The 21597-nt window shown below is 37.5% G+C and overlaps 1 protein-coding gene across 5 annotated transcripts; it reads left to right on the plus strand.

The window, feature by feature from the left end:
- The first annotated feature begins 2146 nt into the window (after nt 1-2146).
- Nucleotides 2147-13879, plus strand: LOC132188484 (uncharacterized). Of its 5 annotated transcripts, none has more exons than XM_059602952.1 (5): nt 2148-2803; nt 3312-3797; nt 5817-6239; nt 6476-6681; nt 13360-13879. In XM_059602952.1, the coding sequence occupies exons 2-5, from the start codon at nt 3347-3349 to the stop codon at nt 13603-13605; spliced, it is 1326 nt and encodes a 441-aa protein (XP_059458935.1). In that variant the 5' UTR covers nt 2148-2803; nt 3312-3346; the 3' UTR covers nt 13606-13879. The 5 variants fall into 5 exon arrangements, with proteins under 5 accessions (XP_059458936.1, XP_059458937.1, XP_059458935.1 ...); XM_059602951.1 differs by having other exon boundaries at nt 2149-2803; nt 2915-3797; XM_059602953.1 differs by having other exon boundaries at nt 2147-3797; nt 5823-6239.
- The last annotated feature ends 7718 nt before the right edge of the window (nt 13880-21597 follow it).

Genomic DNA, 21597 nt, shown 5'->3' on the forward strand with positions numbered 1-21597 from the left:
TTTCCCGTGGGAGTGCATGATTGATTTGGAGTGATTGTCGGGATTAGGGGTTATTTTCCCCGACTTTGCGTAGATCGCATCGAATCACTCAGATTTTGCTTCCATGTTAGTGCTGTAGGCCTTTTCTAGTTTCTTCTCTACACGGGTTGTCAAGCTAACTGCCTCGGTCAAGGTAAATACATGATGCATAGAGACCTTGTCTAGAATCGCCACACACAATCCACCAATAAACCTTGCTACTTGTTGAGCCTCAGTCTCCATGAGATCATTCCGCGCAGATAGGTGATATAAACCATCAACAATCGCTTGGATGGTTCGACCTCCTTGTCGACACTCTTGGTATTGTTGGAATAGCCGTTGCTCAAAGTCCGGTGGTAAAAATCGTACTTTAAGTAGCCGCTTCATTTCAACCATGAAGTTACGGGTCCTTTCCCTTGTTGGGCTCGAGAAATCTGTAATTGTTCTTTCCAAGCAGAAGCTCCTCCTCTGAGCTTGTATGCCACTAACTTCACCTTGTGATCCTCGTGAATACTCATATAAGATGCCCATTAAATGATGGGAGATCAATCCTCATCCGGTATTCACGGGATTCCTCCCTACCGTAATCCTGATGTATGGGTTGCTCTTCATAAGCATCCAAATAGCCAGCACCTTTATAAACATTCCCCATATGGCTAGTGCCACCACGCTTGTAGCCTCTGAAGCCTGCACCTCCATGATCGGCACCTCTACGTAATCCACCCCTTCGATCTACCCTAACATCCCGTCTGAACACTCCTTCAGCAAAGTCTTCATTGTCATTGAGATCGTCATAGGACAATGGTCGGTTTATGGGTGTAAGTCGTTGGTGAGGAATAGGCCTCACTCAATCCCATCATCATCATGGGCAAGATTGTCTCTATGATTATGAATTGGACCCATGTGCATGCGCTCCATCATCTCCCGCATCTGGCACATCTCTTGTTACACCGTCTGCATTGTTCGCTGGAGCTCTTGGACTTCGGCTCTCAAAGGAGCCTCTTTGTCCCGAGCGACGTCGTTAAGGGGATCATCATCGTTGCGTTGATTGGCCATGATCAGGATAAAGCATGTTTTGATACCAATTAACATAGCAGAAGACTAAGGTAACTAATCAAAGACCAACATCTTTGATTCTGTAAGGAGAAACGTCTTCGTCTTCTACCCAAAGATAAGCTCAAACCCGTAGGTTAAGAAAAGAACACAAACTCCACAGAGTTTTGAGATAAATTCTTTGATTTTATAATAATTTAATGAATTGGGTTTTACATTATAAGCTAGTCTATTTATAAAAGAGAAATACTTATAGAGAAAGTAAACATAATCTTAGTAGCAAAGTTAAACCTAATCATAGCAGGGAAAGTAAATATAATCCTAATAGGAAAAAGTAAATATAATTCTAGCAGGGAAAGGAGAATAAAATCCTAATTATAAAAATAAATAAATAAAATCTTTTAGCCTTTAGTGGGGTAAGGACCACGTCCTACATCACTCCGCCACTGCTTAAATGGTAATTATCCTATAAAATAATTTTTTTTATATGCCCGCACCAAAAAAGGGAAATGAGGAAGGATAAATTCCAATTAGTTATATTCGCTTCATGAGACGTGGTCATTTTCCGAATAAGCTACTCCTTAAAAACAACAGAAATCTAAGTTATTCTAACATATGTATATATATATTTTCAAAACATTCCCATTCTACCCATGCCATTCTCGTAACACAAAAAAAGTAAATTAATAGCCTAGATCGGTTTAATGCTTTTTTCCCTTTTATTTGTCATTCTTTAATCATACATGCCTGCGGACTGAAGTCTTTCCCTTGTAGTACCAGTTTCGATCAATTAGCCGACGGGCAGGGACATGGTTGTCTTTGAAGAATTTCGAGTAAGGGCAATATCGTCATCTCGTAACACGCGAATCACAAATCAAAACCCACTTTAGCGCGGCCTTTTTGTAATGGCCGTGCTTCTTTCTGACAATATTCTCTGTACGGGAAGGAGTCCGTCCAGTCCACTGTTCTATTTTCCCATCGCGGGGGGTTGCGTGCTCCCAATCCCACATTGATCAGAAAAATCCAACACATTAATCAATAATTAATTAATTAGTTCGGATTCCCAATCTTGGAAAGCATAATAAATGGTTGGACCAACTTTTTATTGGAAATGGAAATCAGAACAATTTACTGCTCACAAAGTTAACATTTATGGAGTAGCATAAGCATTTTCTTTCTTCAATGCCACCAATTTACCTTTCTCTCTCTGTGCCAGCAGCCTCTCACTCCTAGAGCTCTTCTTCTAGGTTTCTCTAACGAAGCAAACCCTTTTTTCTTCTTTTTCTACTTCTACTTTAGATTTAGGGTGTCACATTGCCGTTGCCGACAGATTTCTTGATCTTACTGGATTTGATGGGTTTGTTTTTATTTTCTTTTTCTTCTTCTTTTGGGTTGATTTAGTGTGAAAAAACCTGTGGAAATGTGCTTCTGGGTGTTGAGGGAATTGGCATGTTTTGCAAGACACTGCTTAAAGGGTTCTTGTTGGGTTTTGGTGTTATTGGGGTAGTGCTGCTCAAAGGTTTGCTTTTTGAGCAGTGAATCGGTGAAAAAAGATCAGCAATCTTCTTGGGTCACTAAAGGTGGTGGCTTTTCTCGGGATTTTTTTGGGGTTTGGCCTTTTGTTTGGTAATGTGGCTCAGAAATGAAATGTTGGAGGGATCTGCAAATATTTGTGAAGTTGCTGGGGGTATCTGGTCTCTGTAAGTGCAGCAGTTTCACAGTTCACTAGAAGGTAAGTGCTTGATCTATGTTGAGTCTTTGAAACTTCAAAAGGTAAACACTTTGAATACTTGTGAAAGAAATGTACTTTACTGACATCTCTATTTGTTTTTTTTCTGTAAAGACATGATGCTGTAGTTTAGTTTTTGAGGGAAACAATATGCAGTAATTTTGCTATTTTGAGCTTGCAACAGTTTCTGGGTTTTCATTAGCTTTCTTCGGAGCTCCCTTCTCTGTGAAAAGAAAGTGATCTGAAGCTGATTTAAGCTTGAAAGTTAGTGTTTTGGTTGTTTTGGTACTGGATCACTGTGATGGGATTTGGGTGTTGAAGGTTTATTGCTTATCAGATTCTAGCTTAAACTGGTTTCGTGGCACGTCGCAGATTTTCCTTAAAATATTTCAGGATTTTGTTTGCTGATTATCTATATTGGAAAGATTTTGACAGCAGGATCTCACATTTGTTCGATTAAACGTTTGGGATAAACAGGGAGGTTTTATCTAATATCTGCTTTTGATACCAGAAAAAAACTTATCAGCGAAGAAACGGTAGCTGAACATGGATTTCTTTAAAGTAAAAAAATTCAGAAAAGCCCACAAACCTGGGCCAGGAAAAGATTTAGAGGATAATCCCATACCACAGCCTGAGGAACCAAAGAATGAGAATGGTGGTGATGATTTGAGTAAATCAGCTAATGCTGATCCTGTTGCTGAAGCTGAAGCTGAGGATGATGATGATGATTTTATTACGAATGAGGTGAAGAGGAGGTTGAAAGAACTGAGAAGAAACAGTTTCATGGTGTTGATTCCAGAAGAAGAGTCTTGTGCAGAAGAGGAAGAAGAGGAGGAGGAGGAGGAGGAGGGTGAGACAAGCTCTAGTGAGTGGAAGGATGTGGAAGCAGAAGCTCGGCAGTGGTGGTGTGGATTTGACGCTGTGTACGACAAGTACTGCGAGCGGATGCTGTTCTTTGATCGGATGAGCACACAGCAGCTTGATGAAGTTAGTAAAGGTAGCTTGCTTTGACTGATAATATATATTTAAGTGTGTCAACTCTTTCAGTGTTGGGGTGTTTCTTGTTTTAATAGTGAATATTTGTAGTGTTCCTCATTATCTACGTCATTTGAGTTTTGTGGAATATCTACTTATATTTACTCACCCTATGTGAAGGTGCTATCTGGGTGGTTCAAATATGTTAGGGCTGATGAAATCTTAATATACATGTATATAAGAATTGACTTCCTCAACTGACTAGACAAACTCCAATGTACTAGAAACTTGATTGATTTGAACTCCAATGAGTCCGGACTGAGCTCAGATTTGAGACTGATGAAACTCAATTGAGTTTGCAGTTTCTAATATTGTTTAGTCATGGTTAGTTTCAATTTAAAACGTAATATATTGGATTTAATTTTTTTTACCAAGTTATTGATTATATGGAAAATGTGGAAATCCCAAAACATTCTATCAGGTAGCTTGACAATTGAATCATTAGAAAGTATAAATTATTTATTCTATGTTTAGGCTGGATTTTTTTATAAGTAATAAATCAATCTTATTGAAAGCGTAAGGCGCTCCTAAGTACATAGAAAGTATACAAAAAGAACCTCCTACCTATAAAGAGCAAAACGAACAAGGAAGTTACTTTAGCTAATCAACAGAGGAGACACAAACATCGATGCCCAAAGATACAATGTTTCGTAAATCAAAGATAAAATTTTCCCTAGTGTCCTCTCCGAGTCCGCCAAGTTTCTATCATTCATTTCCCTCCATAAACACCAAAAGAGGCATGTAGGCACCATTTTCTCATCGCAACACCGGACCACCAATAGTCAAACAAATCAACAACACGTCTAGGCATAACTCAAGGCAGCCCAAAATGATTGAAAAGATCACTCCAAATGGTGGAAGCCACATTGCAGTGAAGAAGAAGGTGGTCCACGGACTCCCCATCCCTCTTGCACATGCAACATCTATCTATCATGATGACATGCCACCTCTTAAGATTATCCAAGGTGAGAATCTTGCCTAGTGTCGCCGACCACGCAAAAAATGCCGCCCTCGAAGGAGCTTGAGTCTGCCGAACGCTCTTCCAGGGGAAGCAACTACTTTTAGGAGAAGCTAGAGAGCAGTAGAATGATTTGACCTTGAACAATCCTCTTTTGGAAGGAGCCCACCACAATCGATCTTCACATCCTCTTCTCACACTAACTGAATGTAACACTTGGAAAAAAGAAGTAAAGACATCCACCTCCCAATCATGCGTCACTCTAGCAAAGCTCACATTCCATTGGTTGGAGCTTCAAAAAAACTATAAATTAGCCACAATAGAGGCATCCTTCACACAAGCGAGACCATATTAAACTGGAAAAGCTACCTTTAGAACCGCTTCCCCACACCACTAGTCATGCCAAAAGCTGATCCTGGAACCATCCCCCACCTCTAACTGCATTGAGAAGATCTAGCGTCATTTTTTGTGGGGTGGGTTAGGTGGAGTGTTCAAATATCACTTGATGAGTTGGTCCAAGGTTTGTTCTTTGATCTTTAAGGGAGAGTTGGATAAAAGAGATTTGATGGTGTTTAATCGCGCTCTCTTGGGTAAGATCTTAATAGGGTTGTTATGATTTAAGATTGCTAGGCAATAGCAAGAGGGACAAGAAGACTTGCTAAAACACCTGAAATGATTTAAGCAACAAATTGTAGAAGTGAAGCACCTTTTCGGCTTCTTGGCTATTTAATGTAATATAGGGACCAAAATTAGAACTTCACTGTTAGATGGACGGACAAATAAGCATATCTATCTGGTGCTTGCTTTTGATGCTTGGGTTATGACTGTCTAGTACCATGTGCTTACCTATATGCTTCAATGTTTTTTTTTGATAAGTAACCTATATGCTTCAATGTTTACAGGTTTTTTTTTTTTTTTTTCTTCTTTGTTCATCAACAATTTCCAGCTTTTAGCTGAACTTATTTTTTGTGCTCCAATGTATGGGTGCTGTGCTCCAATGTATTCTTTAAATCATCTGCACAGATAAAGGTTGTCTTACAGGCTCTCAAGCCCCTGCAACTCCATCACCAAGATCTGCATCTAAGAAGCTTACATCCCCTCTTCGCTGTCTTTCTTTGAAGAAGATTGAAGAACCCGATGATGAAACTGAATATCTTCAGCAGCCAGGTCATGACCCATACCAAGATATTGAAACAGCATATGTAGCTCAAATCTGCTTGACTTGGGAAGCACTTCACTGTCAATACACTCAACTGAGTCATAAAATCATGTGTCAACCTGATAATCCGGCCTGTTATAATTACAGTGCTCAGCAGTTTCAACAATTCCAGGTTCTATTACAAAGGTTTATTGAGAATGAACCCTTTGAGGAGGGTTCTAGGGCAGAAATTTATGCTCGATCACGGAAGCTATTGCCTAAACTGCTCCAGGTTCCTAATATAAAAGGTAAATTCTTGTGGACAAATCTGTAGAACTTTTTGGATCATTTCAATTGGGGAGTATGAAGTATGATGTGACTCTGAAGATTAATGTCTCTCTTTCTTTAATGTAACTAGATCATGTTTACCTGTTGTAGCAAACAAATGTGTTTTGCTTTATGGAAAATGGACTACCTATTGGAGTTGGTTTCTTTGCTTATGATATTGCGCTGCTAAGTAATTAGGTTCAATTATCTGTTTCAGGTTCAGATAAAAAAGAACCAGAGAAAGAAGAATCAGATCTGATGGTCCTGGCTCCTGATCTCATCAAGATTGTTGAGAGTTCAATCCTTACTTTCCAGCTGTTCATGAAGATGGACAAGAAAAAATCAAATGGGGTTCTTCGCCTTTTTGGAAATCAAAACCAGATTGCAACCCCTCTTCAACAGATTCAGTCTTCTCTTGAGAAGGTAAGGTCCTATGATGTATCTTGTTTTTCCACTTTCTAGCCTATCATCATTTTTTTTTTTGTTTCAATAACTCTCTAGGCTAGCATCTTTATCTGAACATTAACCAAGTCTTCTCAGGCCTCTAGTGCAGGAAACTTTTGTTGCCGTTTAAATTTTCCTAATCCTTTATTATGTTAATTGGCATTATTAATTAATCTGCTGTTTGTGTGAGATTCACAACTGCGTTCTCACCCTTTATTCAATCCATTAATTCTTGTTTGTGTGGCTGGCTCTAAACTCTTGTAAGTTTACGTACAGCACCATGTAGCAACACTATAATTCTGCATATGTTGGTATTGACGTTTGAATATCATAGTCACACCACAGTTTCTAGAATATTTTTTGGGTAATGGTGCAACTTGATTTCGGTCAAATCAATACAATAATTGATTTACAGTTTTCAAAGATAATTATATTACAAAACAAAACTACTTAAAAAATGAAACAATTGATATGTGTAGCGGGTGCATCCCTTTTTTTCCCCTACTATTTACTTTTTCTGTTTGAAGAAAGAAGACTTGAGGGCATCTTTTCTTGAGTATGACTGAAAGAGAGTTAACAGCAAGTGTTGCTGTATCAGTTTATCACATCAATTGATTTCAATAAGGACAAATATTAAAGATACCGATTATAAAGTTATCATCTTCTTCACGGTCTTAAATTCTTCAATAAATTCTCCATTATGACCAACTTATCCACTTAGACTTCAGACACTTGTTTTCAAATAAATGTTGTCTGGGAATCCTATTGCTGTGTTTTTAGGGTCCATTAGGGTATTGCTACACTTTTTTCTGTCAATAATTATTGGAGTACATCAGAGTGTCATTTGTATGTTACATTTTGTGTTGAACTATGAGTGTATCTTAGACTCGACAAATATCATTAAAAGCGTAAGACACTTGTAAGTACATAGGAAATATACAAAAGGAAACCCCTAACTAGAATTGACAAAAATAACAAGGAATCACTATAACTAAACATCAAAGGAGACATAAGCAATTGTCCACTGATGCAAAGTTTGTTGCTCAGGGGGAGTGTACTAGAGTAAGTTACAAGTTGTCATTGTTCTTAGGGTTCCAAGGCTAAGCATATTTGGCTGACATCCTATGTTGCGGGGTTTCTACTCTGCCGGTGAAGCTTACAAGTTGTCTACTTTCTCCCGGTTCATAGGGTTCCAATACCGTTTCAACACCTTTTAGAGCCGGTTCAGTGATTTATCATCTGGTTCAGTGCATTTCAGTTCTGGTTCACTGTTTTCCTTGACCGGTTCAGCCTATTTTAGTCCCAGTTCAGTTGTTTTTTGGTCCGGTGCAAAGCTTCAGCTTTGTTTTATCTGGTTTAGAGTGTTCCGAGACTGGTTCAGTTCATTTCCTGAACGGTTCAGAGTTTTTCCTGCCAATTTAGAGCTTTTCTTGCTGGTTCGGAGCATTTTCCTTCCGATTCAAAGCATTTTCTTGTCAGGTCAGAGCATATTCTGGCCAAGTTCAATGAGGTAAATGGAGCAACCATCAAGTTTGTTGCTCAGGGGGAGTACTAGAGTAAGTTACAAGTTGTCATTGTTGTTGGTTTCTCCGTTGTTGGTGGTATTGATGATAAAGAGTTTATTTTTAATCTTCCTTGAGCTTGAATCCAATTGATGTTGTGTTGGAGCTATTTAGTTGGATTTTGAAACTCACAAAATGGGGATAGAGAGTTAGGTGACCTCGCATGGTGAGAATCCAACCTCCACACAAAAAGGAGCTATTTAGTTGGATGTCTGAAAATGGCGATAGAGAGTTAGGTGACTTCCCATAGTGAGAATCCAACTCTCCATGCACAAGGCTCAAGATGTCAGGAGAGTTGGAGATTTCGTGGCTGTCCTACAAGAAGTCAAAGGGTTCATTCAGAAGATATCATCTGGACACCATATGTGAAGACAAGAGAACAACTTGTGGATAGAGAACAGCTTGCAGAATCTTGACAAATGGAGTGTTTAGAAGTGTTTCCGTTCAGCCTTATGCAAGCTGAGCATGCGAGACATCTATGACTCACCTTGAGGGGGAGTGTTGGAGATGGAAACTATCTACGATTTGGTCCTCCTTGATTAATGTCTATTATTATTATGATTTTATTCTGATTTGATCTTATTGTAATATGTCATCATTTCTTTCCATATTAGTTCCTAGGTTTCTTCCATTTAACCTATGTATGGAAATATTAAGAATCAACAAGTGAATAAGAATACTTTTCTCCTACTCTATTTTTCTACAACACCTCCTCAACATATACAATAAAAAGTCCCAATTCACATGATCATAAGATTTTCAAGATCCATTTTGCAAATAACACCCACCTCACTAGATCTTAATCTACTATCGAGGCATTCATTAGCAATAAGAACAGGATCTAGGATTTGCCTACCTCTTATGAAAGCATTCAGCGACTTGGAGATGATCTTCTTCGTCACCATATTAAGCTTGTTAGCAAGAATCATCGCAATAATTTTGTAGATACTCCACGCAAGACTGATCGGGCAGAAGTCCTTGAGATCGATAGCCCTTGGAATCTTTGGAATGAGAGTAATAAACAAAGCATTGAGGCTCCTCTCAAACTTACCTCTAGCATGGAAGTCATTAAAAACCTTCATAATATCCACTTTTAAGCAAACTTCGAAGAACGCCATAGAGAACCCATCAAGGGCCCAGCGCCTTGTCACCATTCATAGCTTTCACTACCTTCTTAACCTCCTCCTCGAAAAGTCTCTCCAACCAACTAGCCTCAGTCTCCAAAATGGAGTCAAAGGAAAGACTATCCACCAGGGGCCTCAAACTACCCTGCTCCGTATATGACTGTTGATAAAACTAGACAATGTGCTCATTGATCTCTACCTGATTAGAAGAGAGTCTGCCGCCAATCAATAAGGAGTCTATAGTGTTCTTCCTTCTGTTATAGTTTGCTATGGAGTGAAGAATTTAGTACACTTATCACCCTTCACCACAACACCCTAGATTTCTGCCTTCAACTCACCTCCAACAAGAGGGTATATCTTTCTAACTTGCTAACAACTTCTGCCTTCTTTATTTTCTCCTCATCTCCTAAGGCCCTTACTTCAATGACGTCAAAAACATGTAACTCTTCTAGAAGGATCCTCGTCCTCCTTTCTACATTGCCAAACACCTCTTCTTTCCATTTCTTCAAGTCAATTTTCAAATACTTGAGTTTGCGTGCTAACACGAAGCTTGGTGTACCCTGAAATTGATGAGTCCCACCACTGCTTCACCAAGCCCACAAAACCTTCTGCCTTTAGCCACATGGTTTCAAATCTAAAAGACCTACTCCCCTAAGAACATCACCACAATCAAGGAGAATAGGGAAGTGAGCCGAACAATGATGAGGGAGCCTTTTCTGGGACACTCAAAAACAAAGCTTCCCACACCGAAGTGACAAGGAGTCTATCAATCCTAGACCAAACTGGAGGGTCCCAAGTAATCGACCAAGTAAAAGAACTGCCAACAAGAGGAAGATCCATCAAACCCTAATCAAAATGAAGTCCGAGAACTCCATCATAGCAAGACATAAACAAGCCTCACCCAATCTTTCACTGGGGAAGCAGGTAACATTAAAATCACCCCCACTACACCAAGGCAGGTTCCACCAACTGAGCAAACTAACCAATTCATCCCAAAAAAGCCTCCAATCCTTAATAGAATTAGGACCATAGACACCCGCAAAAGCGCAGATGGAGTGATCTTCAACATTTTTGAAGGAAACAACCAGGGTGAAATCCCCCACACACTCCTCTCTTCTCCACCACCCTTGTGTCCTACATAATCAAAATACTCCCTAAAGCCTCACTGGAATCCAAACAACACTAGTCCACATGATTGCAACCCCATAAACTAAGCACAACACTATGAGACATGACTTCAAGTTTAGTTTTTCGAAAATAAACAATATTCACCTTCCAATCTCTGAGCAACTTCCTAACCACCCTCAAACATTTCATCCCCTAATTCAACCCTCTCACATTCCAGGAGAGTAGCATGGGCTTCATAAAAACACTATAGGTACCCTCTCCTTGCCTTTACCACAGCTAGAACATTCACTTCTCTCATCATAGTTAATGATGCACTCTAAATTTCTTAGTTCCCTACTACCTTTCATAACAGGTTTAGATAGAGAAGCCATAAACTCATGACGGCGATCCTCTTCAAGGAATGTCAAGAGAGACAAGCTGCTCATACCCACACAAAAAATCCCCACAATAGGATAGATCTCCTTCGCATAGTGTGCAACCCAATTTGAGTAGCCAGCCTCACCCACCGCACTAGGGGGATAGGTATACAGCAACGAATTGAGATCTTTACCAAACTCACCATCACCATCCCCATCCAACTCATCCATGAGACATGAAGCCTCATCATCCCTATCAACCTTGTGCTGACTACCTCCCTAAGACAACCAACTCTGAACACTGCCTGGAGCAACCACTTGTGGGGGAAAAGGCACCATTGACCCCAACTACTTGCCTCCTTAGACCTGGTGGATTGTTAGGCACCATAGAGGAGACGGGAGGCTACGCAAAGTAGCACTGAAGACTTCGGCGAGATCTAGGAATGGCATAGCTGCATGAGACCCTTCGACGAGATCTAGGAGAAACCCAATGCTGCTGACATAATCTGGGAGTCCACTAGCAAGACCCAAGAAGGAATCCCAATAGGACTAGTGGCAGCTACCGGCCCCTTAACAAGAGCTGGACAAGGTCACCAGCAGCATCTGCTTACACCAACGACAGATTTGACGTAGCCCGAGCAGACCCACCACAAAACCGAAGGAAGCTAGGAATTGAGCCCCCAACCAGCACCTTATTAGCCAAATCTGAGCCCAAAGACGACTGAAGCTGAACTGCTGAGTTCAAAGAAGCTTGCTCAGCTGCCAAAACTGCCAGTGAGGCCTTCGGCGATCCACCAGCCCCGATGGAGAAGCGAGCTGCATTGTAGCCCATGTTAAAAGCACAATCTGGGTCTGAAGATGACACCCCAGGTCTAAGAACACTACTTCTGACCTATGGTGTGGGGGTGAGACACCTGAAGTGCCCGGGTCAAGGTCCAGCTTCCACGCACCTGGGGCGAGACCAAACTTCAAAACCTTCTTCAGAGTGGGCTTCCGAGGCTAGGAAGGACCTGCCATAGACCTTACTTGCAAGGCCTTTTACGTGCCTTAAAAGACTTAGGCGGGCCTTTAAAACCACGGCTTGGCTTAAAAGCTTTAGACCCCAACTCAAAATACTCTAGTCCTTCAATCACACTCATCAATGCCCGTTCAACCTTCACTTAATTTTCTCAAGTTGACCTCTCCATTCCCAAAGTAACCCACAATTAGCCACAATAGCCTTACTTTCTGCTTCCTTACAAACCTCATCTTCCTCTGCAACATGAAAGGGGTAAAGAGCTGAGCCTCGAGCACCAAAACTCTGACCCAGCGTAGCAGGTTGCTCCATATACCCACCGTATCCTCCGGTTGCCTCATCGGACTCTTGGCTGTTAAAGGGTTTCGCTCCACGTCCCTTCAGGATCACAATGAGTCCTCTCCGGCCACCCGCTGCATACACCGCTACCTCCAAAAAAATGGCCTGACCCATTGGACCCTCTCTAAACGATGAAAGCCTTGGCGCCCTCTCTAAATGACTGGACAAACTTTGGGACCTCAGCATTACGCACCAGCATTTCCTTCGTAATTCTCAACCACTCAGTGCACAACTTCCCCATAAACACAACACGAGATAACCCTCTTCTCCAGTGGGAGAACAGAGGCCCCATCAGGCATTGAGAACGCGAAGGTTTTTGCTTCAACATGAAGCCAGCTCACATAATCCATCTTCTAAACTAAGTATCAGAACAGCGAGCGGGAGAACTAACGAAATGCGCCTACACGCGCCACTGCTGGACTCAGGGTAGAGAGAGAGAGAACTGACCAAGCGCTCTTTAGATGAATTGGCTGGAAAATATTACTATGGCAAAGTCTTCTACTACTGACATATTTATGAGATTGGTTAAAACCTTTCTTCTTGATGTGGACTATATGGGGAACCTACCAATAGTCTGGTACTTATATGCATTCTTTGATGTCCTTATATGTGTTGATGTTCTTGGCGTATATGCGTTTCTTAGGTTTGCGTTTAAGACAACCTTGTTTGCGGGTTACACTTGGAGTTCAAATATTCAGTTGCTTACAATGAAGCTATTCGTCCTTATGGGAAGGGCTTTCTACCCAAAAAGTTTGAAAAAGGCTAGCAATGATCAGGAAAACCTTGGAAGAGTTAGTTTTCAACCAATGATCATTTTTCTTTAAAACCAGTTATTTTGTAGATATTGACTTCATTATGATTGTCTATTTCTAATTGCATTGCAGTCAATATTCACAATAAAAACAAAGACCATTGAGAGGTCAAAATTTCATTAAAAACATTTTGACATGAATCAACAGATTTAAATAATAACTATTTTCATGTTGAATAACATTTGTTTAAAATCATTATATATATATATATATATATATATATATATATATATATATATATATATCATGCTGATCTAGCTTCGCCAACTTAAACTTTTGATTACTGAACTATACTCTTAATTGTATCCCTTGGATCTGCAGAAGGGGATAAAACTGAAGGAACTGCGTAAAAGGAGGAAAGGCTGGAAAAAGAAATCTTGGCCCCAAACAGACGAAGATATTCAGCTATTGTTGAGCCTAATTGATGTGAAAGTGTTATCCAGGGTTCTCAGAATGGTTAGGATCACCAAAGAGCAGTTGTTTTGGTGTGAAGAAAAGATGAAGAAACTTGATTTATCAGATGGCAGGTTGCGGAGAGACCCCTCTCCCACCCTTTTCCCTTGTTAATAATAGATGTTAGGACAAATATTTTGGAAAAAAAAAAAAAAAAAAAAACGCAGCAGGTATTTGTTGGATGGTTGGCTGCAGGTGAACCCTTTCTTTAGTCCTTGTTAATGCTGCAAGCAATTCTCATCTCTGATTCTCTTCCTAGTAGGAATGCCAATATGTTACATATAGTTTGAGCCCAAAGGGAAAGGCTGTTTGCTGTATGTTATTTTGTTAACCATATTGGTGTAGCAGACAATTATTATGGATAATTCTTGTACTGTCCTTATGTATACTTTTTGCGTGTTTTTCTTTTTTTCTTTTTTAAAGAAAAAATTATTCATTCTGGCCCGTGATAAATGAAAGCTTAAAATGATATACATTTTAATGATACACTTTTCTTAAAATATCCTTAGATGTACTAAGAGAGTTTGGGTGTAAATTTGGAAAATTGTGAGTATAAACTTAAGGGTAATATGGGAAGTTAAATGACATTATCTATTGTGACTTGTGAGATGCAAGGAGCATTACTCGATTGTTTGTGATGATTTAACCCCCAATGAATGGTGAGAAGGGTTGATCAAATGCATTTGCACGGTAAATTGTGTGAAAGCATATCACATTATCAAAGTGTTCATCATCTATTGATCTAACATTTACTCAGAAAAATGTTTATGGTAACGTCGTTGTTATTGAGTTGTATTGAATTGAATAAAAATAAGATGGATATCGTAATTGCATCTTATGAAAATACTTTATCACAACACAACCATCTCCTTTCTTCAAAGCCATCTTCAAAGCCACCTTCCTCTTAAAGTGTACGTAATTTCTATGGTCTACATCCAAAAAATTAAAATATTTATGACTCTTAGGTTGGCCTGCTCAACAAATCTGTAGTTTGTTTGATTGATATTTTAGACTTATCAACATCGTTTGCAATAGCTTTTTGAACAAGTGTAATTAGTTTTGTTGATCTTAACATATGTTTCATTAGAGAATGTGCAAACTCTGAAACTCATAATTATGTTGCTCATGAAAGGAAACAATTTCTAACATACCATCTTTTTTAAGTTGCAAGTTATTTGTTCAAACACTCTACAAGTGAAATTGAATAATGGAGAATTTGATTGTAAATATGTTTTCTATTCCACTCCTATTCTGGAGAATTTGATTCTCTGGCCATCACTCTAATACGCCCAGGGGTGTAAACGAGCCGAGCTTGGGCTGTCCAGGCTCGGCTCATTTATTTTTGGGCCAGGCTCGAGCTCAAGCCAGACTTTGCTGCTTGAGCTCGGCTCTACAGGGTTGAAACCCTGCTCGAGCTCGTCAATTTTGCTTGAGCTTGAGCGCAGGCTCGAGCTCAACTGTTTTTTTTTGGTAATTTAAGTGTATTAGATTACAAAAATCATCCATACAGAATATTTTGCACCTTAAAATACTAAAGAACATTAACAAACATAATAGATTAATGTCAACCTTACAAGTAAAACTAACAAAATCAACTAAAATGCTAAAGAATATTAAACAAACATAACAAATTAATCCCAGCATTACAATCATCCACACAGAATCAACTAAAATGTTAAAGAACATTAAACAAATATAACATATTAATCTCCACCTCACAATTCCATACATAATCAACTAACATAATCAACTAAAATTTTAAAAAATAGTTATTAATGATAATATATATATATATATATATATTTCTTATATGTTTTTATATTAATATATACATATATTATATATATAATATATATACACACATATGCATAAAAAAAAAAAAAAAACAAAGGTATATAATATATTTGTTATTATTGAGTAAATGAGTAATGTTGATTATATATTGTTATTTGTTACTTGATAAAAAATATACGAGCCGAGCTCACGAGCTTAGCCGAGCTTTCTTCGTTTAATATTCGAGCCAGGATTTATGTTCACGAAGTGCTTCATTTAATATTCGAGTCGAGCACGAGCCGCGCTTATGCGAGCTAAGCCCGAACTTGCTCGCGAGACACTTCGCTCACTTAACAGCCCTAATTATTATACGCCCCACTTAAATAGTTTCAATGACAATTTTTCAGAACATATATATAAAAGAGAGAAAGGAGATGAACGGTTGAAAGAGAGAGACTATCTTAAACTCTTCTGCGTGTTTGAGAGAGAGAATTTTAGACGTTAGAAGAAGAGATGATTTGTTGGTGGAAGACTCTCTTAAGCATGACAATTTATTATAATTTCTCCAACCCAATTTGGAGGAAATTTCAGTCCAACGCTTATATTACTTTGAAAAATTCCCACATTTATTTCTCACCATTAGGAATGCACTGCAACAACAAAACATCAGTTTAGAAATACAAGAGAGTATCATCACTTGGATAATTGACACAATAGAAAAGATTAGGAAAATACATAAAATCCTCCCAATGGTTTTGCCTCTAAGTCACTAAAAGTCCCATGAACTTTCAATTGTGAAACTATTTATGTCAAAATACTACTTTTAGTGATAAGTGATGGCTACTGTTGAGTGAAAACCTACTTCTACTGTTCTTCCCTGCTTCTTACCATAAAGAAGATGATATCTAATAATTGAGTTTTACACTAGACCCATAAATAAAGTGGTCAAAAGTTATGACCTTCAAGCTAAGTTGAAAATTAGAGGAAAAATATCGATAACTTATCCCTCTGGCCTGTAAAAATGAAAAAGGAAGTCAAAAGTTTGATTCTCAATCATAATTGTACGTGTAAATTATAAGCAGAAAAATAGGAAAATAAATACCTTGTCGTATATCTACAGAGAGAAATGAAATGAAATAGCATATATTGACTACATATAGGTATAGCTTCGTCTTCTTTTAGAGCCATTCAGAATGGATTCTCTAAAATAATTAATTAGAGTTTTTTTGGTTATTTTTAGCTAACAAGTTTTCAAATGCAATTTTATCCAATTATCTATTCATTCTTTATATCGTTTAAATATTATTTTCTTATTTCTTAACCCAAACAGCAGCAAATCAACACAATTATCTTGAATGTGCTGAGAAAATCTTAGAAAATAATGGGAATGAATTTGAATTGCAAATATGGAATAGAGAACTCTGATCTTTGTAGCCAATCCACCTTTTGAACTCTTGGCTTAAACCAAATCGCAAAAAAAGAAAAAAAATAAAATAAAAATTTGGAACGACGTTTTTAAAAAATTGCGATTTGAAAAACATATAAAATCTGCGTTTTCAAATCGCATGCAAGTATTTACTTTTTTTAAAAAAAATGCACAATTTTAAAAGATAAACTATGATTTTAAAGGCAAAATTCTGATTTTGCTAACACTTAATTGCATTTTTAAAAATTATTTTTTTAAATTGCACATTTTAAAAACTGCACTTTTTGAAATTTCAAACTTAAACGGGCCTTACATGTACTGCCCTACATGGGAGAATCACTAAATCATTTTCTATACAACTCAAAAACACATAAATCATTGTAAATGCTTCCATAGATAATGAAAAAATAAAACAAGTCAGTCGTTGACCAAAGCCGATAAAATAAACGTCTCATCTAACGGTGGGGATGTAGTCACGTCAGCAGTTTCTTTTACTTTTTTATTACGTTTGGCTCCAAGAAACTATAATTATTCCCTCAAAAAGAATAAAATAAAATTACCCCTAATCATAAGCGATTATTCCTGGGTATTTCGGTAACTATGCCTACGAATACTTTTGTACATCAGAGCTGAATCTACATTAGCAAACAGGTGGGGGATGCTAACTTGACATGTCGGTGTCAGTTTAATGGATGAAGATCTTACTTAGACCTTGCTTGTTTGTTAAACAACAAATCATTTTTCACGGTACTTTGACATTAAAAAATTTTTTTAAAAGAAAATAATAATTGGTATAGAAAAGGTTAAAAAGTTTTTAAAAAAAAGATATTGAAAAGTGAAAAATTTTGTCTAAGAATATTTTGATATTAATTTTTTTTTAAAAATGAAATGAATAATGTGACAATGTTCGGTGTTGTCTAATAAACACACCCTAGGGATTAGAATTGCCAAGTAGACAGCTACGCGGCAAAATGATTAACCTTATATTGCCGCGTGAAGGAGTGTTTGGAGCTATACTTCAATAGATGGGAGCCTTAGGGCAAGCCTGGGAAATGCAGCAGTTTTTAGAATGATTGATTCTTTTTTTGTTAAAAAAAAATTGAAGAGATAAGAATGGATGATAGCTAGTAGTTTTTTATGAGAAAATAAGATTGATTTAATTGATTAGAATATTTTAAACTGTATAACAAAAATATATGGTATTAGATTTGTCTTCTATTTAAGACATGCTATTTCTTGATTAGGTTTTTAAAAATAAGATTTTGTTTTAATATATATATATATATATATATATATATATATATAAACTTTAAATTACGAAAAAGTTCCGACTAAGTCTTAAAGATGTCCTAATCGAGTCCTATAGGGACCCACTGCGATTCGCTTGGACCCTATTGCGACCCCATGGGGACGGGCCTAGGACCCGACATGGACATTTTCGTAATTTAGAGTTTAATATAATTTTTCGTACACACAAAATACCGGAAAACGTCAAAGACCCGATCGGGACCCCGCCTAATTTTCCGTACATGCCAAATACCGGAAAATCTTTTCCGCCAAAAATATTTCTTGATGTCGGGTCCCAATCAAGTCCCAGCAGGGTCCCGCGCGAGGACCCGGCTGCGTCTTGGACAGGTCTCAATGGGGTCCATGGCAGGTCTGGTCAAATCCCGGGCGGGTCCTGGTCAAGTCTTGGTGGGGTACTGGGCAAGTCCTAGGCGAGTCCCGGCAAGGTCCCGGGCTTGATTTGCAATCCTATTCCCAACATCTCGCCCATGTTTTAAATAAATAAAACATTTAGCCCAATAAATAAGAAAGTCTTATTATGGTTAAATTACATAAGCTTGGTGAAGGACTTATAGGGAAAAACATTATTGCTTGGAATATGTTCGTAACCATGTCTCCCTAACATTTATTACGTAACAATATTTTAATCACAATTAATTCCACTAAATAATTGTGACTACACTCCAATAAATATTTTTGATTAAACAATTAATCAATTTGACTTACTTAACATTGACTTATGATTCCTCCATGAAATATTTCATAGTGGAATTAAGGCTGAGGATACTGCCACTTAATTCTCTACCTTTTTATCATTGAGTCATTGATTTTACGTTATTCTCATACTTGTGCAAAGTATATGTATATATTTTGGTATGCCAATCAAAATGTTTCGGCCGAAGACTCTGAAAATAATATTTATAAAATCTAGAACAATGATCAATTTCTTATATCTTTGTTCACCAACAAACAATTTGGATTCCCTCTTAGAAAAGGTTTTTCCACAATGTTTCATGTGATCACTCAATGTATTGAGGTTATTTAAACTGGTAATAGGTCTCACTCTTTGATACATCAAAGCAACCTACATAAAACATTAATTCCCTCAGAATTTAGAATCAAAATCTAAAGCAGTCTTTTAAAGAGTTATTGTCTTTTCCTAATAGACACTATCTTTATAAAAAGACAACTCATTGATTCGTTCAGTGCCTTAGGATCTCAGCACCTACATATCAATCCGAAGTCACCACTTCGCTTGATTAAGGTAGATCATCAAAATTCGATGTGTAACAAACTTTTCAAAATGGAATGCCCTACTTCTATATATCGACTACGAACATTATATGTTTAAGGATTACACGGATTATAGACTAAGACCTTCTGTGATAACTACATTACTCACACCCATAGCCATATTCAATGTTATCGTTGGACCTTTCACACGCATAATAAATATGATGAACTGGTAATAAATATGTAAAAGACATTTTATATGTGATATGCTTACTGCTGTAAATGAGCCGATCTCGAGTGAGTTGGGGTTGTCCAGGATCGGCTCGCATGTACTTGTGCAAAAGCTCGAGCTCGGCTCGACTCACCAATGTTGAAATCTTGTGCGAAATTGAGCTTGAGCTCGTCCGTAACGGGGAAAAAATTGAAAAAATGAAAAAAAAAAAATCATAAAATTAAATCTTCAAAAATCAATTTCTAATTAGAACTTTCAAAACTGAGTTTCACAATTGGAATATAGAAATAAAAACATACGCAAACAAAAACCATAGAAAAATCAAATACAATTAAACAAATGCCATTAGCCCCACTACAAAAATAAAACTAAACAAATTTACAATTACACTTACTTTTATCATTCACTTAACTTTGCTAAACAATTACGATTTACAAAGAATACAATCTTGTAAATTAAAAATCAATTTGCTGCAAAAGTGCAAATTGACATATTCTCTTCAAATTTGGTAAATGAACTAGCCCACTACTAACTTATATCTAATTCAAACTTATCGATACTTGAAGTTCAAGGCTTCAAACCTTCAATTTCTATACTGAAATATCCAAGGCATCCCAATGATGGAAGGTACATCACAACCACTACAATCTCCACCAATTACAAATTACAAAATACAATTTTTTTATGAAAACAAAAAAAAATAAAAAATAAAAAATTGATAAGTTAATTTTTACTCCCTTGCATTATTTAGTGAGGTGAAGAACTTTTATTTGATAAAAATGTCAAGGGCAGTTTCTTAATAATGCAAAATTCAATTTGCCATAACAATTAAATAGGAATTCAACAATTAAATATGTAGCTACATTTGCCAACAATTCATTAAATAGGAAGGCAAACAACAAATATGCAATAATATTATCATCTCTAAATCTTAATACAAATGTAAAGTTATAGAAGTAAGGTTGGTAACACAATTTGTCAATCTCTATTTTAGACTTTCCAGCATTCAGCCTTCCACCTAGGGTTTTAAAAAAATAATATATATTTAGTACTTTGTAAATGAAAAGTATGTCATAATTATTAAATAGGAAGTCATACATTACCTCACAAGAAGAGCTTCAAGACTCCAACAAAATCATATTGTCCATCAAAATTCCCCAACCAAATACATAGTGGCAACATTCAGTTATATTACAAATTGAAAATAGTTTTAAAACTTAATTAACAATTTGTCTAACAATAACAAAAGTAAAGAGTTAGGGTATTCTTGGTAAGGTAATGTGATGCCCCAAGTTTTCAAGAGTATTTATCCCAAAATCAACCATAAGTCTTAAGCCTATAAATCATGTTTGTAAACCCCAAGGGTGTACCTTAACCTTAACCAAGCCTTCATTTGAAATTAGCCCTAAAAACCCAAATTAAACTCTTTGGCCGAACGTTTGGTAGGGGACCACACCGAACGTTCAACCCTGTCCTTAGTATGAACATTCGGCAGGGGACTACACCGAACATTCATTGACCACAGTTTGACCCACTAGGTATTGACCAAACATTCCACCTGAAACCCTAGAACTACTATGCAATAGTACACCGAACATTTGCTCATAGTATCGAATGTTCGGTGACAATCTGAAAAACATTTTTAACCCATTCTCCACCTCTGCAGGAGGGGGACCCACCTCCTCACCCCTATAAATACTCCCCACCATCCCTCAGCCCCCCTTTACACCAGAAACCCTAACCTTAAAGTGAGAGGAGAGTTTCTAGAAAGAAAGAATGAGGTTTTGGGGGAAATTTTGCTATCTTCAAGGTAACTCTTGAACTTTCACTAAGCTTTTTTGTTATCTTGCTATTATCTTTTCTTTCTTCAGGTTTTATAAGATGTCATGACTTGTGAGCCATTTTTCCCCTTGGAAGAAAAAGAGTGGTTTTCAAACATTTTAGAAGCGATCATTTATTTCTTTGGTTTTCTTGTATATTATGCTTCACTATGTGTATGAACTTGTTTGGAGCCTAGGTGGTAGTTTTTAACATGGTGACCTTAGGATAAAAGCCCAAAACTTGGCATTTTTTAGTCTACCCGAACGTTCTCTAATTTTGGCGAACGTTCGCCCAGTGACTGAACGTTCACCACTTGAATAGAACATTCGCCCAG

Source organism: Corylus avellana, chromosome ca7, assembly GCF_901000735.1.
Source record: "Corylus avellana chromosome ca7, CavTom2PMs-1.0".
Lineage (NCBI taxonomy): Eukaryota > Viridiplantae > Streptophyta > Magnoliopsida > Fagales > Betulaceae > Corylus > Corylus avellana.

Excerpts from the sequence above, each read along its gene's own strand:
- LOC132188484 (XM_059602952.1), top strand. The coding sequence starts at position 3,347 with ATGGATTTCTTTAAAGTAAAAAAATTCAGAAAAGCCCACAAACCTGGG. Across the intron at positions 6,240-6,475 it reads CCAGGTTCCTAATATAAAAG|GTTCAGATAAAAAAGAACCA; the intron begins GTAAATTCTTGT and ends TATCTGTTTCAG. Across the intron at positions 6,682-13,359 it reads TTCAGTCTTCTCTTGAGAAG|AAGGGGATAAAACTGAAGGA; the intron begins GTAAGGTCCTAT and ends TTGGATCTGCAG.